The following is a 22,981-nucleotide window of genomic DNA, read 5'->3' as shown; positions in this document are numbered from 1 at the left end:
TAGAAATCATACAGCCGGCACACTTTATCCCTTGCTTCCCATTTCTGAGTTAGTGACTTTCTTGCCCCCACGACGTGCAGGACAGAAGAACTGCGATTCCGTTTCCTTTGGCCACGTGTCCACGTGCCATTGACTGGCTGGCGAAAACCAAGCGTCTCCGGACAGGCTGGACCCAGCTCGTTGCTGCTTGGCGCCAGCACGGCAGACCCGGGAGGCGGGCGGGAGGCCCCCGCGGGGCTGCGGGGCGTTTCGGCCAGGTTCCCGTGTAGTGCCCGACCCCGCCCACCTTGGGGGAGGGGGGGAGGGCCATTCCCTCGCCGGCTTGCTGCCCAATGGCGGCGCCCGGCGCCGTGAGCGGTACCTGCTCTCACCAATCGGCTGCGAGCGCGGCTCATGCCTCCCCAAGCTTCCGTCTCGTGGGGCGGAGTTCGACACCACGATAGGCGGATGCAGCTTGACTGGTGTCGGCGGCGCCCAGTAAGAGCGAGAAGGTGGGCCTCGGGTCGCGCGGGGCCGGGCGGGAAGGACGGCGAGGCGGCCGGGAGGCTCCGAGTGGCGGTCGACATGTTTCGGGCGCCGGAGAGCAAGGGAGGCCGGGCCGGCTCCAGGTGCGGCGCGGACGCAGCTACGGTCACGTGGGGTGCGCGGGCGCGGAGGGGCGGTCGCGGTGAGCTCACAGAGCCGGGGCTTCCGCGGCCGGGTCGGGGAGGTGGGCGCGCCCGCGGGAGCCGGAGGCCTGAGTGCGCCTCCCTGCGCATCCGGTCCCAGCACGTGCCCCTTCATTGGCGAGCGCGCCGGAGATGCTGGCCGAGCAGTCTGCTGCGGGGGGGCGGGCGTGGCGGCGCTGCCGGGATTCTGGGGCCCTGCGGCGTGTGCGCGAGTGAATGGGCCTCGGGGCAAAGTCCTGTCCGGGGAGCCCTCAGCACTGCCGCAGCCCGGGAGCCAGGCGGCGCCCTCCCCCGCTTTACTGACAAGGAAACAGGCGGGACAGCAAGCGATAGGAGAGTTTCGACTGGGTTTAAACACTCAGGAACACATAGCGCGCTTGCTTTCTTTTTAGCTTGTAGAGCAATGGGTATTGGGAGTCACATAGAGTCGCCAGAGCTGGCGGTGTCCTGCTGCTGGAGGAGCCAGCTTGCGTTGTCCAGCTGGTTCTTCAGCTGCTTAAGAGTTTTCTTTATTGTGAGCCTTTTCTGTGACCTAGCCCCACAATAAAAGCAGAAGAATGTGACGTCTGTTGAGGTAAACAGTACATAAAATAAAAGAATTGTTTCGAGTGATAAAATCCCTGTAAATTTGAGGGAGTTAGGTCAGTATTCAGTAATACTACCCAAATAATGAGTCATTATCCCACGTAACAGTGACTATTAATCACTCCCGTCTAGATCTGTGCTGATATGGGGCCAGAAGTATATCCTGGAGTTCTCAGAATGAGTCAGGTTTCTGGTGCCTGAAAGCTGCTGTTCTGCACCACCCACACCAGCTGGGCAAGGGATGCTTCCCAGCACTTTCTCCGTTGTGTCCACTAAGTACACTCTTTCTTTGTTTACACAGCCTGGCACTGGATGCCTAACAAACATTGGTCCAGTTAGCGAATAAGCACCCTGAGGAACTCTGATGTGAGGCTGACTTCCAAGCTTTAGGAGACACTGGTTCTCTAAACTGATACCCACATTTCTTTGGGGCATTCGTTTTTGGAGAGGATAAGGAGAAAAGTCTTTCTTTTAGGATATTGGAGAAGGAAAACCCATCTTAATTGGATGATCGATTGGAAGCTTCTGCTTGGGATCAGTTAGCAGCTTTGTCTTAAAGGAATTGACTAGCTTGACAGGCCTTTTACTTAGCTGTGGAGGGAATCAAGTGGTGGCTGTAAGATTACTGGGCCAGGTTTTCTCTCTTAAAACCCTACTTTTGTTTTCTTGCTGAAGGATTATCTGGTGTTAAAGGGATTTTGAACTATAAAAGCATTACGCTTTAGCCATCATTAATCTGAGGTCTTTTAAGCTGTAGGATGTATATTTGTAAAGAATTTAATCTATGTCTATTTTGCAGCTTCACTCCAAGCCTGACAGGTCCCCCATAGCTTTTCTGGGATACAGGAATAAGCTGTTGGAGGGGGGTCACGAGCATGGGTCCCTCCAGGTGAGCGTCGGTGTGGCCTCTGCTGGTTCTGTGGTCCACTTGAGCTGTGTGTATTTTCTTGTCACGTGCCCCTTAGTTTCTGTTGTGTACTTGGAATGTCTTCATTGAAATGTATCCAAGGGGTACTAAAAAAGGAAGCCATAACTGGGAAGCATCCCCATGTAGTGAGGTCATCCCCAAGACGTCTGAGCTACTGGTATTCCCATCCCCCTCCTGTAATTAGGGTCGAAGTGATACCTGCACTTGATAGTGAACCTATGAGGGCCTCCCTGAGCCATTGTTGCAGCTTCTGTTTTTATGGAAATGTCTATTTAACTCTCAGTCTGGTTTATTCGAGACCCTGTTGAGCAGCCCGTGTGATTTACTTGACTGCTGCAAGGCTGTGCGACCCTAGTGCCACCCCATAGCCTTTGTGGTGGAGACGCTCGCCACTTCTTCCCTTGGCCATTGTGTGCAGTAATCTCTGTGCTACAGCATTCTTGGGCACCACTTTCCTTCCCTTCTTTTCAAAGTAAAGTAAAATAAAATTCAGAAAAGTACACAAAGTAATATAATAACATATTTCCACCACCCCAAATTAACATTTGACAGTTTCAAATAAATATTGCTTACCTCCTGTGCTGCAGTGGTTCTCTTTCCTCATGGAGACCACAGACACAATTTGAGCCTTACCTACTCCAAAGGTATCTTTGGAGTTCCAGTGACACTCACTGCCTCTGTGGCATCACTCATGCAGAACACGGAAACTGCCTTTGCACAGCTCTAGCCTTCCCAGAAAGCTGGGAGCTTCTCCAGGCCCAGGACTTGCTCTTGCTCGTCTTTCCATCCACAGGGTCTGGTGCAGGCCCACCCGTGGTAGGTGCTCAGGGAACATGCGAGTTAGAGTGAAGCAAGCGGGGGAGGCCAGGGAGAGGCGTGTATCCAGGGATGTGGAATGTGAGAGGAGAGAGTGCTGGGGAGCCTACCCCACGTCTGGTCTGACAGTTTGAGGGTTTGAAAGAAAAGCTGTGTTGCAAATAAGTCAGTAAAATAGGAATTTTAACTCATGCCAGTATGAGACTTGATGTTCAGTTCAGTTCAGTTCTGAGGATGGCAGATCTCAGAGACCCAAGCCTGTTGGACCTGCTTGAAAAGATGCCAAGAAAAATCAGGAATGTCATTGTGTCGGGGCTGTGAGATTTATAATGGGTGTGGGAGTCAGATGGCCTCGGGTGTCCCCCACCAGAGGGCCTGACGTGAGGTCTTACTAATGCCTTTCTAATTTGAGTCTGGTTATTGGTCATTTTAATTTTTTATTTTTTTAACATCTTTATTGGAGTATAATTGCTTTACAATGGTGTGTTAGTTTCTGCTTTACAACAAAGTGAATCAGTTATACATATACATATGTTCCCATATCTCTTCCCTGGTCGTTTTTTAAAAAAAGGTTTTTTCTCTTAAACTGAGTAATTTTTTTCTTTATCAAATCCTTAAGGAAATGCTAACTGCTGGACAGGCATCCCCATCTCCTTCCTTCAAGCTGATGTGACTGAACCCATGTGGAAGGCTGGCCCACTGCACACTCGGCTTGGGTGGCGTCTTGGGTGGTGGCGAGTGGCCTGCCTGCGGTCTCCGTCCCAGTGAGCAGGCACGCTGGCGGCCCTTGGAGCAGTTGAGCGCTTTCTGCTGTCCTGCTTTACAGCCAGAGAGCAGAGAACTCTGTTCCCTTTAAATTACAATGAATGATCAGCTCCCTTTCTAGCTCTGTTGAGGAAACAGCATGTTAAACATCCTATTCTTCTAGTGTCTGCATCACTTTTGTGTGGCGAGCTCTGCAGTTTCACTTCTTTTTAAATGTCTGGGGTCACAGGCGGTCCTCTTGCTTAGGACTGGTGAAAGAGCAGGGGCCACTCAGCAGTTTAAAACTCTGCTTTAAAATACATTTGAAAATCTAGGTGTCCTGGGACTTCCCTGGCAGTCCAGTGGTTAGGGCTCCACGCTTTCACTGCAGGTGGCACAGGTTCCATCCCTGGTGGGAGAGCTAAGATCCTGCAGTGCAGCCATAGGTTTCCTGTAAAGATGCATATGAATTCAGTGTTTTGTTGCCCTGCTGAAGGAGACTGATGCTCTTGGGGTGTCAGGGAAGAGCTTTATGGAATTTTCTTAATTCTTCAGTTATTGCAATAAAAAGTGACTCAAGGTCCTGCTCATCCACTTCTGAAATATCCAGCCTCCACGTGCATGGCAGATTCCCAAAGATCGAGACGACAGTAGATTAAGCTGGTGGTGACTGAGTGTGGGAATAGCACTGCTCTCTGTGGGTGTTGAATGAAAATCCACACTTGAAGGATGCCAGTGTGTGCTGGGGTGACACTCTGCACATGCATCGATCTAAAGTGAACAGTGGTCCAGCTGGTGTGTTCTGACCTGTCTGATGTTTAACTTGTCGTTGGTGGTACCAGACCTTGGGACTGGAAACCATCAGCCTGGTGTAGATTCCCAGGACTCATGTGGATTAGTGGGGGTGGTGCTCCCCTCTGAGCTGACACTTTCCATTAGAAATGTGAGCCACATAAGGAGTTTTAAATTTTCTAGTAGCCACATTTTAAAAAGTAAAAAGAGTCAGGAAAAATTAAATTTAATAGATATTATTCAACTTAATATGTGCAAAACATTATACCAACATGTGATCAATGTAAAAGATACAATTAAAGAGATATTTTGCCTTTTCTTCTTTGTGCTGAGTCTTCAAAGTCTGGTGTGTAGTCTATACCTACAGCACATGAGAGCCCAGACCCCCATGTCCAAGTGCCCACTGGCCACAGTGGCCAGTGGCTGCCCTTTTGAGGACCCAGCTCTCTGGGTCAAGCTTACTCTGTGGGTAAGTGGTACACTGCCCCATCGTTCTTTTCTAGAGGATGTTGAGGATTATTAGGGTATAGCCTGAGCTCTGCAGCCAGACTGCCTGGGTCTGAGTCCTGGCTCTGCTACTTCCTGTGTGGCCCTCTCTAGCTCAGACTCATCCTCTGTGAAAATCATGCCTGCCTTAGAGGGTGGCCGTGTCAGGTCCTTGGAACAGGACTAGCGTGTATAAACGCTGAGCGAGTGTGAGCTACAACACCCAGCACCATTGTCTGCTAATTAAAGTGACTATTAAATTCTACTGAACTGGCTCAGTATGCCTGTTTTATGGAAACTTTAATTTTACTAATGAGAGGTCACAAGAGTAACTTCAGAGTATGCACATCTCTGGAGGTCTTGGCATAATCAAGATGTGCAGAGAAGACCTTGAAGGGAACTCAAGGGCAGGGAGGGAGGTTTGCTGGCTGGCCAGCGGCCGTGAGCTTGTTGTGCCACGGTGTGTGGTTTTCCCACAGATGTCTGCTCCGTCTGGCTGTACCACAGCCCCTGGATGGTGGCGCCCGGGCCATCTGTCGGTCCCTCACACCCTGTCTGCTTGCAGGGCCATGAAGCCCCCGGGAGGAGAGCCAAGTGATCATCCAGAAGAAGCTGCACCTCCACGCAGGCCAGACAGGATGGCATCTAATATTTTTGGATCAACTGAAGAACCTCAGAACATACCCAAAAGGACCAATCCCCCTGGTATGGGCTTTTGACTCCTTAATCCTTTGGCCTCTACCTGTTCTCTTTTGTGCTGCTCTTTTGATAAAATTTTCCCTTTCTTTATATTGATCCTTTCAAATATTTTCTGGTGCAGGTTATCCCCTGCCATCAGAGTCCTAGAGTGGAAGGAAGGTTTTATCTTGACTTCTGCTTTGTGTCCTGAAACACAAAGCGGTCATTCTGGAACTCCCCCTCATCTGTCAGCAGATACTGGCTGTGTACAGGCACTGAGGGTACAAAGGCAGATGGTGGGGTTCTGGTTCCCACCACGGAGGCTCTCCAAATTGTCCTGTGGACTCCTTGAGATTCTTGAAATTGCGTGCAAATTGTGCATTTAGATTAGTTTTAATCAGATTGTTAGTGGGATTGAAACTAAAAAGGGTGGCTCAGCCTGGCACACATCTGTGTGGCTCCTCACTACTTACCCACCTTCTAGTGGCTCCAGTGGGATGGAATCTCAGAAGAGTGTTTCTGTTGGCTGATAGATGGTCCAGCTGAGCGACTGCACAGTGATAGTTACCTGAGGAACTTTCCCCTGTCTGTATCTACGAGGGGAAGACAAGGTTTGTTCCATACTTAAAGATCTGAGAGACCCAACACAGGAGTCAGAATTTCAGACAAATAATGAAATCAAGCAGAACCAGAGCTGGAACTGCTCCCTACCCCACCCCAATTCTGGGTACAAATATTGCTTGACAGATGTAGAGGAACAAAAGCAATAGATTCAAAAGCTAGTTTTTTGGTTGTTTGGTTGTTTTCAGTGGTTTGGGGTCGGGGGTAAGGAGGGGTGGAGGTTAGTGGTATCTTTGGATTTAGTTACAGCAGAGAAGCAGGTGGTTCTTGCTGAGTTACATTCTCCCCTACCCAATTTGTGGTGGTGCAGGGCCAAGAGTGCTCAGCCCTGCTCATCCTTTATACCAACGATGTGATGCGGCAGATAGACTCAGACTGGAGGCACTGGAGGTGGGCGCGCCAGCAGCCATGGCTCTGGCTTGGCACCATGCACGGCTGCAGCTATCTCTGGGGCTTCAGGTTCTCTAGACAGTGGGGCGGTGCTGCTTTGCCAGGCCCTCAGAATCTCATGCTCCCCCACCCATCTCATGCCCTTTGGGCAGCCTGGGCCCCTCCTGACGGGAGAGTTAGAAAACCCCTACGTTGTGCACAGTCACAAGGTGTCGTGATAGCAGCGGGACGCCCTGTGCCAAAATGTCTGCTTCTTACGGTCCTGTTGTTTGGGGTTTGTTTTCTGTCCTGCTAAGTGCTCTGTGATGATAGTTGAGCATTTAACAAACGCTGGAGTCCCCCCTCTGCCTCCTCCTGTTACCTAAGAGCTCTTTCTAACTGATGAATGAATTACATTTTTTAAAAAAAAGAGGAAGGAGGGAAGAAAGGAAAGAAGGAAGAAAATCATCTGTGATGAATTTCAAGGGCAGCCCAGAAGGGAACCTGCTGGTGTGTCCAGCCCTGCAGACTCCGGGGAGGGCCTAATGGAGCACGTTCTGAGCAAGGGACTTGCCATTGGCCATCACTAGAAGTTACCCGAGGCTGGTTGGGTTCCGTGTTTCATCTACTCTTCTGGTTTAGACCTCCTCCTGACAGTGGTGATTGATACGGGTGGGTCATTTGGTGTTTGTCAGGGCCTGTGCTGGGTGCCGGTCGTCCCCACAGCTTGGGGGATAGGTGGTGTTACCCCCTTTACAGAGGAGGAAGCTGAGGCTCGGGGTTCACTGGCCTGCCTGAGTCCACAGCTCGCTGGTGGCAGAACTAGCCTTTGGATGCATGTTTTCCTGACTCTGAAGCCCGTGCTCCCAACTTACCTCCTGAATGTACCAATTGCGGTAAATTTCCTGAGATGGAATTGCTGGGTCAGTTTAAAATGATGGTTCTAGGGCTTCCCTGGTGGCACAGTGGTTAAGAATCTGCCTGCCAATGCAGGGGACACAGATTTGATACCTGGCCCTGGAAGATCCCACATGCTGCAGAGCAACTAAGCCCATGTGCCACAACTACTGAGCCTGTGCTCTAGAGCCCAAGAGCCACAACTACTGAGCCCTCGTGCCACAACAACTAAAGCCTGTGCACCTAGAGCCTGTGCTCTACAACAAGAGAATCCACCGCAATGAGAAGCCTGCACACCACAACTAGGAGTAGCCCCCGCTCACCACAGCTAGCGAAAGCCCACGTGCAGCAACGAAGACCCAACACAGCCAAATTATAAATCATAATAAAAATAAATAAATAAAATGCTGGTGCTTCCACTAGTCTTCAGACGTGTGCTCCAGGACGTCTGTAGCGCTTGCTCCCCACGCAAGGTGCTGTGCCTTGTGATTTGGTTCTTTAAAAAATGTATCTTGAATTTATTTTTCTTCAGTTATGAGTGAATTGAGCATCTTTTCCACCTTCATAGCTGAATTCATCTTTCAGGTAAAATGTTGAATAATAGACGTGCAGTGTGTCTTTTATTTTACTTTTCATAAAATTCAAAAACAGAACTGTGTTGTTTAGGGTTGAACATATACATGGTAAAACTAGAAGAAGTTTGTAGTTTCCAGAAAATTTGGACACAGAACTACACAGGTTTTTGGGAGTTGATAGCATTCTGTAAGACGCATGATTATCTGTGATCATTACTTGGGTGTTTGCTTTATTTATATCTTAGGTACTTGTCTGTGTCATGTTTCACAGTTTTTAAAATGTTTTTAAATGAGCACTGCCTTTAGCCAAAAACTTGAAATTGAGTTACTTCTATTTTTATCTTGCATTTTAAAATAAGCTGAATGCGATCTTAGAAAGAATTTACTTAAGCATGACCAGCAACAGCGTGGTAACAAGCAGCGAGGGGTGACCTCGGGCAGCAGCTTTTCTCCACTTTGTAGTCCAGACATTTCTGCTGACGACACCCTGTTCGTAACAGCAGCCCAGCAGCATGACTGGGAGCTTCCTCTCCATGCTCTGCTCTGCCCACTCCACGTGTGTCGACTCACTTATCTCACCAATGACCCCAGCCAGGTGCTGTCACACAGTTGGTCAGCAGCTGAGCAGGATCCTGCCTGGCACTGGGCCCTGACCCCATGCTGTGCCGCCTGCCCCAGCCCTAGGGCTGCGGGTCCCTAGGAGGCCGTGGCTGGGGCTGGAAGGCTTGTGATCGGCCTCAAACAACATGAATGTGTGCATCTTCCTGCGGTCAGTCCCACCCATTCTCTAAGCTTCTCCTGGCCCAGAAAAGCTTCCAGGGCCAGGTTCCCATCCTTGTGGAACTGTGCTTTGTGTCCCCCAGATGACCATCCGGCATCCCGGAAGGCTGGTCGAGTCTGAGGGCTTGCGAGGGGACAAGCCCCCCATGGAGCGAGCTCCTCCTTGGAGCTCTGTGCTCCTCTCACGGTGCACTGTCCCCTGTTCTAACAGTATAGGTTATTACAGCCAAGAAGTGACTGTTTAAAATTGAATTTCTTAGAGACAGTCAACAAAGATCACAACTATAAAAATGAATGTGTTGAGCAGTGCTAAGCCCCTGCACCACAGCCACCCCATTTCCTGAGCAGACACACGGCCCCCAGAGGGGAGTACTTTGCAGGGAGTAAAGTGAAGTAACCAATGCCCTTTATTCACATACAGGTGGATAAGAATACCCTTCCTTTTACAGTAAGACGATGTGTGCTGTCTAGATCGTTTTGCACCTTTTTCACTGAACAGTGTCCGAGGGAAGCTTCTTTAGCAAATGTTCACTGAGCATTTATGTCCCCAGTGTTGTCGTAAGCATTTGACACACAAGTGACAGTGAGTCACTGAATCCCCTCACAGCGCCGTGAGGAAGTGCCTTGTACCACCACCATTCGAAGGGTGAGGAATGTGGGGTGCAGAGGGGCCGAGCAACTTGTGTCTGGTCTCATAGCCATTTGTGGATGCACCTTCTTTCTCCTGTAAGATTATAAATCTTAGCGCATTGTAGCTCATCAAATCATTCCTCCTTGGCAGCAAAGATGTTAAATGTCTGTAATTTAGTGACATATCTAGTTGTCACTGGAAGTTCCAGACAGATTGAGGTGAGGAGAGTAGTCATTCTCAGTAACTGTTGTTTTCCAGATTACAGGTTTGCCTTGAATAGGGCATGTTATTAATTCAGTTCTGTCTCTCTGGCCTCAAAATTTAGCAGATGTTTGCTTTTAATCTATGAAAGAACTTTTCATGGCTTTAACATAGAAGATTCTTCAGCAGGAAAACATGAAAAGTTCAGGGTTAAGGAAATTCTAGAGGGGAAAATGCTGTTTTATGCCATCTTACCGTCTAGCTCCTAGCGGCAAGCCCGGTACAGCTCAGTTCTCGTGAGGATGGCCCCAGCTGGCCCCTGGGAAAGGGGCTGGGTTTGACGTGGGTCTTTAGGGATGCTCATCAACCTGATCACCCCACCCTTGTTGGCCTGAATTCAGGGCTGGCACTGCGGTGAGAGGAGGTCTCTGAAATCATGACTGTGGAGGGTGGGTGGGGTGGATGTTCCGGGTTGCTAACCATCCTGTTTTTTTCTGCAGGGGGCAAAGGAAGTGGTATATTTGATGAATCCACGCCTGTGCAGACTCGACAGCGTCTGAACCCCCCTGGTGGGAAGACCAGTGACATTTTTGGCTCCCCAGTCGCTGCTACTTCACCCATGGCACACCCAAACAAACCCAAGGTATGGACTGCATACAGATAGCAGACATGAGAGTAAGAAAAGCAAAACTTGAGCCAGGTACTCTTAAAAAGGCTCTGAGGCAGGTGTGACATGTTATTAGGAAGAGACAAGATGGGTGACATTGCTTTTCCTGGCTGCAGTCATTAGTCACCAAGTTTCAGAGCTCTCCTGAGTCGTTGGAGGAATGTATTCCAGCCTCGTGATGACTCGAGCCTTGGGGGTCGCTGGTGGTGGGGGCAGCCCACTGCAGGTAGGCCACTGCCCTTCTCTGCACATCACAGATGGATGCTGAGGATATTTATAATACTGAACATAAAACAGGGGAGTTCACCTCTCATAAACATTCCACTATTTTTAGTGGTCATCAATCAATAAGTACAGTAACTGCATCGGATTAAAATTCACCAAATATTTAGAATTTATGGGTTCCTGATAATATTTTTAAAAATCTAATTTGTCACCTTCGGAGAATGTCAGAGGACCATCTGGAAAACTACTGACAGATAGAATCAAGCACTTAGCCAGTGTTTCTTGCACGAACCATACCTCAGGATGACAGCTATTGAGGGAAAGTTTCCTTTTATAAAAGTATTCCAGCACATAAATGAAGAAGGAATAACAGAATTCAAATATCACCATTTTGCAAACTTGTAATGAAATTGTAGATCTGGGTGGTAATCATCAGTGGCTGCTAACATCACAAAACGACACCTCCAGAAATTATAGGCCTCGTGATAGAAGTTCATCATGGACCATCTTTGAATTCTTATCAAAACAACCAAGCCTGAGTCAGACCAATCCTCATATTAATCAACACCACAGGGATTTAGTCAGAGTAATACAAGATATAGGAAACTACATGGAGTCAATAGGGGGAGATCTTAGTAATTTTTTAGAAGACTGAGGATTGCAATCCCTATCAAAGTTCCAATAGTGGTGTGGTTTGGTTTTTTGGTTTGTTTTTGTTTGTGGTGTTTTGTTTGTTTGTTTTTTGAAAAAATGGAAAGACCTATCCTAAAATTCATATGGAATCTCAAGGGACCCTGAATGGCCAATCTTGAAAATGAAGAACAAAATTGGGGCATCACACTTCCCAATTTCAAAGCTTACTACAAAACTATACGAATCAAAACAGCATGGTGCTGGCATGTAGACCAACGGAATAGAATTGAGAGCTGAGAAATAACTCATATCTGTGGTTCACTGGTATTTCCACAAGAGTGCCAAGATCATTCGTGAGGGAAGAGCAGTCTCTCCAACAAATTGTGCCGGGAAATTGAATGTGCACATAAGAATGAAGGTGGACCCTTACCTTACACCATGTACAAAAATGAACTCAAAATATAGGGACAGATCTTATTCTTGGATTTGGCAGTGTTTTCTTAAATGTGACACCAAAAACAGGCAACACAATTTAAATAAATAAGTTGAACTTCATTAAAATTAAAAATTTTGTGCATCAAAATATACTATCAAGAGAATGAAAAGACAGTGCACAGAATGGGAGAAAGTATTTGCATATCACATATCTGACAAAGGTTTGCTATCTAGCTAGAATATGTGAAGAACCCTTACAATTCAGCAACAAAAAGACAACCACATTCAAAAATGGGCAGAGGCAAGGGGGAGGGATGGCGTGGGAGTTTGGGGTTAGCGTGGGAGTTTGGGGTTAGCAGATGCAAACTATTACATATAAAATGGATAAACAAGATCCTCCTGCTGTATAGCACAGGGAACTATATTCAATATTCTGTGATAAGCCATAATGGAAAAGAATATGAAAAAGAATGTATATATATATGTATAACTGAATCGCTGTGCTGTACAGCAGAAATTAACACAACATTGTAAATCAGCTATACTTGAATAAAATAAATTTTTTAAAAATAAAAATTTCAAGGGCTTCCCTGGTGGCGCAGTGGTTGAGAGTCCGCCTGCCGATGCAGGGGACACAGGTTCAGACCCTGGTCCGGGAAGATCCCACATGCCGCGGAGCGACTGGGCGCCTGAGCCATGGCCGCTGAGCCTGCGCATCCAGAGCCTGTGCTCCACAATGGGAGAGGCCACAACAGTGAGAGGCCCACGAACCACACAAAAAAAATAGTAATAAAAATTTCAGAACCAGAAAGAAAGGGGGCAAAGCATTTGAATAGATATTTCTCCAAAGAAGACACACAAATGGTCAATCAGCATATGAAAAAATGCTGAACCTTAGTGGGGAAATGCAAATCAAAATCACAATGGGATACCACTTAACACCCACTAGGATGGCTATTATCAAAAAAAACAGAAAATAAATGGTGAGGGTGTGGAGAAATTGGAACCCTCATACACTGCTCTTGGGAATGTATAATGGTGCAGTCGCTGTGGAAAACAGTTTGGCAGTTTCTGAAGAAGTTAAACATAGAATTTATTATATGATCCAGCAGTTTTGCTCTTAGATATATACCCCCAATTGTGCAAACAAGAACTCAAACAGACACTTGTACACTTAATGTTAATAGCATTATTCACAATAACAAAAGAGTGGAAACAACCCAAGTGTCCATCGGCAGATGAATGGGTGAACAGAATGTGCTGTGCTGTACACATGTGATGTTATGTTATGTTATTCAGTCCTAAAGAGGAATTAAGTTCTGACACACAGTGCAACACGGTTGGCTGTGAGAACATGTGCTGAGTTTAAACTTGACTACATGTTAGACATTTAAGGAGTCATTAATTTTTGCAGTTGCAAGAGAGATTTTTAGGACATTTTAAAGAGCCACATCTTGAAATATTTATGGATAAATGAAATATGGGATTTGCTTTCAAATAATCCCACGAAGGGGTGGAGGGCTGGAAGTTGGGAGGCATGTGTGGCTGAGACCAGAAGAGGCGAGCAAGCTGATGTCACTTGCTGTAGAGCAGGTTACCTGGGGACTCACGGAGCTCTTTGCTTTGTTTATGGTTAAAATTGTCCAAATAAAAACTTTTTAAAGGTAAAAATAGACCCAGGTCATCCACGCCTTTCCCGTCGTCTGCCTGCACGAGGTAGGAGGTGTCCGAGTGGCGGATTAACCTGGGTTTGCCTCGTTACAGGACCACGTGTTCCTGTGTGAGGGAGAGGACACACTGGACCTTAGAGGTGAGCTTGTTTTCTGTCCCTTCCCCGGGGCTCACGCTTTGCAGAGGCTACTGGTGGGTGGAGAGGGAAAACCCTGTGCCCCCGCAGCCTGCTGATGAAGACAGCAGAGTTGTGGTGATTGCTGGAGGGTTTTGTGTTGGAAGGAGGCAGGGGAAATGGGCCCAGTTACTTCTGGTGACAGTGTTCCTGCTGGCTTTTCTGCATCTCCTGTCAGTGCTGGTCAGCCTGGGCCTAAGGCCAAGGCATCCTCTTCTAGAAGCTCATCTCATGTAGTGAAGGGCAAGGGTCCAAAGCCTTCAATGAACTTGTGACCAAGGGCAGCGTTTGCAGACCTGGCAGGAAAGGGCGTGAAGGAGGGTAGGGGAGGAAGACATGGGGCAGTGAGGAGGAGCAGTGCAGGGCTGTGGTGGGGGTGGGGCTCCCCCCTGATGGGTTGCTCCGCAGTGAGCTGCCCCACTTGTGGGGCTGGGTGTCAGGCCCAGTCAGTCCCCCATGGTCCTCTGAGCTGACTGCAGGCACTGATTTCTGCCTTCGGGTCACCATTTCCCCTTGTCGATTAGGAAGAGATGGGAATTCGTTCATTCAGAAAGTCCAGAGTAACCTTGCCTTGCCTTGCTGGGCTCCCCACTTAAGACGAGCTCACTTTGAGGACGTTTCCTTTTCATACTTGAGGTGGGATGGAGGGGAGTGGAGTCCAGCAAGCAGTGTGGAGATGATCCCTCAAGGATTTCTCCAAGCGTGTTTCAGTACCAGCGCGGCTTCAGCCCAGCCCTGGGGCAGGCAGAACCTGCTCTGCTTCTTTCGCATTTCCCCGGATGGCGTGCCCTTGCCCGTTGGGTGGCAGGCAGCCTCTAACAGGACGCTGTGCTGACTTTGTCCCGCAGCCACAGCCAGCGCCTCCCCCAGACAAGAGCCGGGTGAGCCAGGTGGCCCAAGAGAAGCAGCCCGCGCCCAGGAGCCTGCGCCCACCGTTGACAGCCATGAACCCAGGCTGGGCCCGAGGCCTCGCTCCCACAACAAAGTCCTGAACCCGCCTGGAGGCAAGTCCAGCATCTCCTTCTACTAAGACGCTGCTGCGTCCCCCATAGCCAGACAAGAAACTCGAGAGATAGGATTTCAAAATTATAGTTTCTTTAGGCTGAAGGAGCGGGGTGGGGAAGAGGGTCTGTTGGGTGGACACCTGAAGCTGCTGCTCCAGCTTCACTGCCATCACAAGAAGCCGGAGACCTCGCCTCCCGGAAACCAAGGGAGGAAATGTGATCCCTGGTGTGAGAGGAGCTCTCTGGTGGGTGGGCAGGGAGGTAGTACCAGGCAGGTGTGCCTGAGGCGTGGGGTCTTCACGTCCTTGGTGTGTTGGCTAATTGGGTATCTAGGAGTCACTAATGCAGCAGCAGAGTTTAAAGCCTTTGAGAGAAATCCAAAAACCACGTGTCCGTTACTGTGGGATAGAAGAGCAAGACACACTGAAACCCTAGCGGGGTGGGGAGGGTGGGTATCTGGATAGACCCCTCAGATCCTGATGCCGTTTACCCTTCATGGACACGGTCTCTGTTTCTGGGACTTCGTCCCCAGTGTTTTTCACTTCAGTTCCACAGATTTTCTTGAAACATCTTCATTGCTTTTCCTCAGCAGCTGTCAACAAAAAACCAAAATGTTTTTCTCAGTCTTATGCTTTATGGAAAGATTTTGTACCCTGATCTCCCAAGGTGCCCCGCTTCTGCCCTCTTAGTCCTTGGCCAGATCTTACATAGAAATCTCTCCCTTTCGTCCACGAGAGCCTGGTTTTGGGCTCTTTACAGGCAGTTTTGCTTGTGAATTGTTCCTTTTTTCCTCATCAGCCTTAAGTCTAGGCCTTTGCTCCTCACTAATGATATGGACAGTTCCCTTCACCAGCAACACTTCCTATCTACAAGGCCACTAACTTTTATAGGACTTTAAAACTACCCAGATATATCCAGGTAATGGGATTGTTTAACTCCTTCATGTGTCTTCCTTTATATTCCTGCTGACAGTGGGAAGAAGAGATGCTTGAGAACCTTGGGTTCTTAGGTTTGGATTCTGTCATAATAGCTCAAGACCCGTTCTCAAGTACCTGCTTTACATCAGTAGCTGTTTACTCTGGTCTGTTTCTGACACCTTTCTAGAAAAAAAAGTCTTGCACAGGTGCACCAAAGAGGAAGGAAAGTGTTCTTAGGCCGCCCTTTATAAAGCTTTGCAGAACCTCTGGATCATATTCACAGTTTCCAGACGAGTCTTAGAGACCTTAGGCCAAGAGATTAAATAGTTTGGCAGTAAAGTCTCAACTGGCCCATTCCATGATATTTGCCAGCAAAGATAATGGGCTGGCAAGAATCGTGCTGCTGTAATCTGTCAGGTGAAAGTTTCTCCCATTGAGCCTCTAAAGGGCTACGGTGTTGGTTCCTGTACTGCAGTCTCGTGGGACCAACAGTTTGGGTTGGAGCTACTGGTCCAAGTGCCTACAAAGCTAATGCAGGTGCTAAAAATGTCTTCATCATTAAAATGTAGTCACACTCCCAGTGACCTGGACGCTCAAGTGCCTGCAGGAGCTCCCTGCCAAGCTCCACATCCTCCACCGGCGCTGGGGGGGTTCACACGGTGCTTTGCCAAGCAAAGACACTTTGCTTTTCTGTCCCCCTGCTGACTTTGGAGCCGAGAAACACTGATTCCATGTGACTCTATCAAGTGCTTCCTATCTCCTCCATCCTTCAGATGGTCATTTATATGAAAGTTGTCTGGAATTCATTTTTTTCACATTAAAAAATGTCATAAATGGTGGTTAGCTTTTAAGCTCAAACACACTAACTTGTTTAACTTACAATAAGATGTTCCAAAGGTAGAAATGAACTGCTATTTATAACTTTTTTTTAATATACAAGAAAATGATTTGTGAATTCCAAATTGGATTGCCAAGAAGACCCTGACGTGCTGCTGGCCCTCGGGGCTTGGGGCTTCAGTCTCACTGTCAGTTACATGAGGGGAAGAGCTTTCTAGATCTGTCCCCTGGCAGGGACTTCCGGAGCAGAGCTGGGGTTAGAGGCCTGGGGGGAGGAGGAAAACAACCAGAGCAGAGCCTCTGGGCAGCAGTGACCACATCACCTTACTTTTCTTCCCATCTTCCCTCTTCCTTTCCCTCCTGGGGGCCGTGGGCATGGGTTTAGAGAGCCCTGGGCAGTCTGGTCACTGGGAGGAGCAGCAGAAAAGTTTTTGCTCCTTTGAACCTGATGGGGGAGGCCATTAGCATTTGGAAAATGCTCTGTACATTGGGAACTGCCTGTATTTGGAAGCTTCATTAACTCTTAGCATCCTTTTCTCAACCTCCAAGCTGCATTGAGAAATTACTCATCTGTATTTTTATTAAGCCTTAAAACTTTATGTATTTGGTGCCAACTTTTTGTGAAGCTGTATCAAAAACAACAAACCTGTGCTCACATCTCTATGTAACTTTGAGAGGAGCATTCTGTTATTTTTCAAGGCAGGAGTGGGTGTAGCCGTTGAATTAAACTTAGCAGTCACGTACTCAGTCTTTGCCTATTGGTTGTGTGCACCGTGTGTGTGCGTGTGGGTGGGCGGGTGGACATGTTCACGTGTTTCCTCCACATCCATTCTCCAGAGTGCCTGAACTCTGCTCCTTCCCTTACAGATTTTTTTTTTTTTTTTTTTTTTTTTTGCATGGGCCTCTCTCACTGTTGTGGCCTTTCTCGTTGCGCAGGCTCAGCGGCCATGGCTCACGGGCCCAGCCGCTCCGCGGCACGTGGGATCTTCCCAGACCGGGGCACGAACCCGCGTTCTCTGCATCGGCAGGTGGACTCTCAACCACTGCACCACCAGGGAAGCCCCCCTTACAGCTTTTCATTGGTTGAAGGGGTTTGCCTTTTTTTTTTTTAAACCAGAAGATGCCAGAATTAATCCTCTCAAAGTTTATGGATTTAAGGTTTTTTCATTTGAAAACCAAAGACTTGGCTTTGAATAGAATGGACAGGAATGTGGCAGCGTTCTTTTAGTTTCCGTAAATTGAAGGTAATAATTCTTTTTTTGCTTAACACCACTTGTTTTCCTGAAGAATTTGCCTCTGAGTTGACTTTGAAACTTCCATGAAATCCTGACAGTGAGTAGATGACGTGCTGAGCTATTGGGATCTGCCTGTAGATTCAGGTCCTGTAGAGAAAGAATAGATTTTTCTTCTTTCTTATATATTAGCTATTTTCATATGCCCTACAAGCAAACTTAATATCTTTATGTGTATTAAGTGGACTCAGGATGATGGAGCTTCTCAGACTGCCTGCCTGGAGAGCTCCACTAGAGGAGGCTTCCTTCTAGAAGACTGCTGCATCAGGGCCAACTAACTGGACAGCACTTCAGAAGGAAACCCAGCATGGGTGACCTGACACTGTCTTCACTTGTTCATCTGAGAACATGTTCCCAGAACTGGGCTAGGCACTGGCACCAGTACATCACCTATTTGTAGCAGCTGCTTCAGCTGCAGGCAAGCACTGAGGTTTTGGAGTGTCACAGACTGTTTGTCTCCAGAGGTCAGGCAGTGGCTGAGTCAGGGGAGCAAGGTGGGCTCCCCTACATTATGGTGAAGAAATGAAAGACATCTAAGGGTTCCCTCTTCAGGTCCTGTGCCTTGTCCAGAAATACATGGCTCTTTGGACAGAGCATAACTTATTCTAACATCCTTGTGAGTTGAACCCTGCAAGGATGTCTACACCTCCTCCTATATTATCCCATTCGTTTCTTCTGAACTTGTTATATTCTTAATCTTAGCGTTCTTGGAGCTCATGAATGAAATATTCCTGTTCTGTGTGTGACTACAAAGTGCTATCTAAACTTGAACTTAGGAAGAAATGAGAGGGACATTACAGGGAGCTAGGTGAGTTTTTAGCAGGCATTAGGGGTGGATACTTCGAAATTAAAGTATTGATAGAACTTTTGAAACCTTTGTGCCCAACTTACATTTTAGGGTCTTGTAATGAGAAAGAGAAAAAGTTGAATAGCAAATTATCTTTACAAATTGTAAAGGTAGCAAGTTCTAATTCAGTTAGCCTGAGCTCTCAAGAGTGTACTAGTGTTCTTCAGTAGGCATCAAGAATTATCCAGCATACCATTTTGTTAAAACTCCTTTTTCTTTAACCAGTTTCAAGTAACAAATCTGCCCATACATGTTAGTGGTAAAAACTAATAAAGTTGATGACAAGTCAGTTGGCCTCTGACTGTGGTAGTGGTGGCTGGCCTACTGTATTTGCTATTTCAGGAATTGAAAAGGGGCCATATTTCTTGGAAGGGCTTAGAGCAGAAGTCAGAGACATTCCTAAAATATTCACCAGCTTTCTCTGTAACTTGCTTACCAGAAGAAATTATACATTTCATCTGTTTGTCCTGGCTTATTTTGAGAATATAAAACAAGTCTATATTGCATGTTTACTATTTGCTAGAGATTGTACTAAGCCCCTTTTATGATCTTCATAACACTCCTAGTAGGTTGGTAATTGTTTTAGGCTCAGTTTTACAGTTAGCTAGGATCAAAACCCAGGCAGTCTGAATGTGAGACTGAAACCTCAGATCGTTTCTTAGTGGTGAGCATCCATATAGCACAGTAGGTTGCAAGGGGAAAACTGTGCAACAGTATTTAGGGCATCACCTGCAGGAACATTCATTGGTGCAGTCGGGTTAGCATGAACTCCCTTTGAAGCATCGCATCAGGTGAAAGGCAGGGCTAAGAGCATTTCTGTTAACACTAAGCTGTCACTCATGGGTTTATGATCAGGATTCATGCCACCTGTGTGGCCCCCAAAGCTGAAAGTGTCTTAGATTCATGGTGTCCTCAGATACCAGAGAAAGAAAATGCAAATCAACTGGCTAAAAGTGGAAGAAATAAGGGCCTATCAAAACTGGTAGAATATAAGAAAGTCAAACAAGACAAATGGAAATTAAAAATATAACTGTTGAGGGACTTCCCTAGCGGTCCGGTGGTTACAACTCTGCGCTTCCGCTGCAGGGGGCACGGGTTCCATCCCTGGTCAGGGAACTAAGATCCCACATGCCTTGGGGAGAGGCCAAAAAAAAAAAAAGTTGAAATAAAAAACAGCGTAGAGGTTAGACTACACATAGCTGAAGTGAAACTGGGAAATTTGAAGAAGTCACACAACATCAGGACACAGAAGTGGACGAAGTGAGAGTTTGTTACTGGATTTTAGGATGAGACGGACAACTTGCATTTAATTGGAATCCCAGGAGGGACCATGGAAGGCACAGCCGCTCTGAAGTGAGCTGAGTACCTACTGTGTAGGAGTACATACTGCTGTGCAGTGAAGCTACAAAGGCAAGTCACAGTTAACCAGGTCAGCATCGCGGTCAACTCCGGGAGGGAGGGGCGCACAAAGATAACGGCCATTTCTTTGGAGGGAAGGGTGGGCACACGGACGCTCGCTTAAATCTAAACCGTACAAAGTCATTTGTATAAACTTAGGACATACGCTGTCACTTTATAAAAGTCCACGCCTGCGTCGTGGGAGCTTGCAGACAGCTGTTACGACGAGCCTGACCGGAAGCGCGCCCAGCCCCGCTCGGCCGAGCTTCTGGCCGGTGGACTGGCTTCCTCCTACGTTAGGACCCCTGTGACCCCTAGCGGCGCGGCGCCGCGGGGCTCCGGCTGGATGGGCGGGCACCGCCCCCTCTGTCTGTGGGGCGGGACTTCCGGGCGGCGGGACTTCCGGCCGCTGAGCGACGGGCGCAGCATCAGCATCAGTATCAGCTGGCGGCGGCTGAGGCGACAGCGGCTGCGGCACAGGCGACGGGTCGCGGCCTGCAGACTACGGGCAGCCGGAGCGGGCGGGCGCGCCGGCGGACAGCAGGCCGCGCTGGCGGCGACAGTGGCCGCGATGATGGAGATCCAGATGGACGAGGGCGGCGGCGTGGTAGTGTACCAGGACGACTACTGCTCTGGCTCGGTGATGTCGGAGCGGGTGTCGGGCCTGGCGGGCTCCATCTACCGCGAGTTCGAGCGCCTCATCCACTGCTACGACGAGGAGGTGGTCAAGGAGCTGATGCCACTCGTGGTCAACGTGCTCGAGAATCTGGACTCGGTGCTCAGCGAGAACCAGGAGCACGAGGTGGAGCTGGAGCTGCTGCGCGAGGACAACGAGCAGCTGCTCACCCAGTACGAGCGGGAGAAGGCGCTGCGCAAGCAGGCCGAGGAGGTGCGTGGGCCGGGCGGCGCCGGGGCCCCTCCCGGGGACCCCAATCCTGCCCGGCCCGGGAACCCCGCCCTTAGTCCCCGCCCTAACCGGGCCCCAGCTCTCGCCCCGCCCATCCCACCAACGCCCCCGACGTCGAACCCGGCCCAGGGGCTGATGCCTGGCTCCCCCATCCTCCTGGCCTGCTGCTCCAGCCAGGAACCCTAGCCCTGAACCACCTGGCGTCACCGGGAGACCTTGCATCCTAAACTGTCTCAGGCCTCCGTCTCCCCTCCATACCCACTTCTCATTGCAGACGCCAGTTCTTTTTGCTTTTGTGTGTATTTTTCCGCAAACGTGTCCTAGACCCCAGTTACAAGTTCTGGTTGCTGCGATTTTAATTTTAATTTTAAACCCTTCCAGAAAGGGGATTTCTGATCTTCTTATGGTTCTGCAGCCACAAGAGGTGTTGTCAGATCTTTGCCTTATCCCTAATCCAATGTTTTGACGGTCTGTGACATGGGTGAATTTGGTGATTGAGGTAAACACATTACCAAAGCCACAGTTAGGCTGCCCCTCTGGCACCAGGTGAAAGACTCCAGGTTTCCGGAGGTGATTTCTTTGCCCTGTGGTTCCCTCCGTTGGGAATATTGTTAGCTTATGTGGAAAATGCTGAGAAATTCCACTGTGGCTTCTGAGGAGTTAAAAGTAGAATTTTGAAGTATTTGATCGTGTTCTAGGATACCTCCATAACCTGGAAATCACTTATTTGTGAACCAGTTAGAAGAACCATGCATTGCAGGGAGTACCACTTACCTTCATTCATTCACTATGAAATATTTAGCCCTGTTGTCAGACCCAGGTGGATTCAGAGGACCTGGGTTCTCATTCCTGCCTTGCCTTTGTGACCTTGTCCATGTCGCCTGCCCCCCTCTGGATTTTGATATTCCTTCAGTCATATGAGTCAGTTGCCCTAGATGCTCTCTAAGCCCTGACATTCTGTTGTTCCAGGCATTAGGTGATGGCTTTTTGGTTTATGAATAGGAAGTTTCTTATTAAATGAGCTAAATTTCTTTTTAACTCATTTGGGTTAACACATTCTTGATTTTAGTATCGAAATGGAAGATTGTTTCAGTATTTTGGCTTTTTCTTAAGCCAGGGCAGTATATGTCCTCCTAGTTTGGTTTAAAGTGTGTTTATAAAAATTAAGAGTGCCTTGTATTGTTCCTACTTACGGTGGTTTATGTTGATCTTGGGTTTTTTCATTCATCTGTCAAGAGGCTGTTGCCTATTGATTGGGGTGCCAGGCTCCACCAAAACTGATTTAGGGCTCTCAACTTAAGGGAGATGCAAGAACTCGAAGGATTTTAGAGATCAGAGTGGCCATAGGCATTTTCTAGGGAAAGAACTGGCCCCAAAAAGGAGTGGGGGTGGACCAAGGTCACATGCCCTAGAAGAACCAGGCCAAGATGCAGTCTACCCCGACCCCTGGAGTGGGCTCTTCGTTCCATGTCATGCTGCTGTGGGAGGTCAGAGAGCGTACCCCAGAAGGCTGGAGCTCTGGGGCTCCCCTCACTGGCCATGGGGCAGTGGCTGCCTCCCTCATGCTGGGCAGCACCTCCCACTTCTGTTACTGCTCTCAGCAGCCATTTGATGCCTAACTGAGGTTTTGAGTAGGTTTGTTTTCTTTCATCATGTACCTATGTGGTCAATATAGTGGACGAGAAGGAACTAAAAGGAGAAAGATGGACAACCTTAAGGCTAAGAATCATAACCATCTACCTTTAAAATTTGTTCTGCGTGGATAAAGCCCCTGCTCTGCTCTGCATGGTTCAAGTGCAGCCGCAAGCGAGTGTGGTTCTGGCCTCCCACTTACGCCCCTGGACTAAGAGCTGGGGGTGCGCGTGTGGTATGGAGGAGAGTGCCCTGGAGGCCGAGACCCATCCTAGCACCAGCTATTAAGAGATGCTGAGCAGAGAGCCACAGAGTGAACAAAACGCTTGGCTGGCCGGCATCGAGGCTGTGATTTGATGCTAATAGTATGCCCTTGGAGAGACCTCATGTGATGTTACAACCAAGAAGAGGGCCAAAATCTGTAACCATTTTGGCATTCTAGCTCATTTACTAAATCCAGTAGACATTCATTTTCAGTTTTGTGGAAAAGACCAGTGTACACTGTGGCCTGGCTGCTTTTTCCACGCAGGGCCTGAGATCCTAGATGTGTGTCTGATAACACAGGAGGCT

At 48.3% G+C, this 22,981-nt stretch overlaps 2 protein-coding genes across 14 annotated transcripts in view; both read left to right on the top strand.

Moving 5' to 3' along the window:
* Nucleotides 1–485: 485 nt before the first annotated feature.
* JPT2 (Jupiter microtubule associated homolog 2) lies at nt 486–17,078 on the top strand. 5 transcript variants are annotated; one of them, XM_059037404.2, is made up of 5 exons: nt 486–608; nt 5,585–5,724; nt 10,272–10,414; nt 13,496–13,541; nt 14,426–17,078. In XM_059037404.2, exons 1-5 carry the CDS (start codon nt 565–567, stop codon nt 14,605–14,607), a joined length of 555 nt encoding a protein of 184 aa, XP_058893387.1. In that variant the 5' UTR covers nt 486–564; the 3' UTR covers nt 14,608–17,078. The 5 variants fall into 5 exon arrangements, with proteins under 5 accessions (XP_058893387.1, XP_058893386.1, XP_066867913.1 ...); XM_059037403.2 differs by having other exon boundaries at nt 492–608; nt 5,499–5,724; XM_067011812.1 differs by having other exon boundaries at nt 515–667.
* A 3,196-nt stretch (nt 17,079–20,274) lies between these two features.
* Nucleotides 20,275–22,981, top strand: part of MAPK8IP3 (mitogen-activated protein kinase 8 interacting protein 3) — a 47,833-nt gene continuing 45,126 nt past the window's right edge. For all 9 annotated transcript variants that reach the window (XM_067011809.1, XM_067011808.1, XM_067011807.1 and 6 more), the window contains exon 1: nt 20,275–20,761. In XM_067011809.1, coding sequence (XP_066867910.1) covers nt 20,444–20,761 — 318 coding nt within the window. In that variant the 5' untranslated portion in view covers nt 20,275–20,443. The remainder of the gene's footprint in view (nt 20,762–22,981) is intronic.

Source organism: Kogia breviceps, chromosome 14, assembly GCF_026419965.1.
Source record: "Kogia breviceps isolate mKogBre1 chromosome 14, mKogBre1 haplotype 1, whole genome shotgun sequence".
Taxonomy (NCBI): domain Eukaryota; kingdom Metazoa; phylum Chordata; class Mammalia; order Artiodactyla; family Physeteridae; genus Kogia; species Kogia breviceps.
The sequence above is the reverse complement of the archived record's forward strand: the minus strand, read 5'-3'. Positions and strand labels throughout refer to the sequence as shown.

Bases quoted from the DNA above. Each gene is read 5' to 3' on its own strand.
- JPT2 (XM_059037403.2), top strand. From the start codon at position 5,499: ATGTCTGCTCCGTCTGGCTGTACCACAGCCCCTGGATGGTGGCGCCCG. The intron at 10,415-13,495 runs GTATGGACTGCA...GCCTCGTTACAG, and splicing joins CACACCCAAACAAACCCAAG to GACCACGTGTTCCTGTGTGA. The intron at 13,542-14,425 runs GTGAGCTTGTTT...TTTGTCCCGCAG, and splicing joins GGACACACTGGACCTTAGAG to CCACAGCCAGCGCCTCCCCC.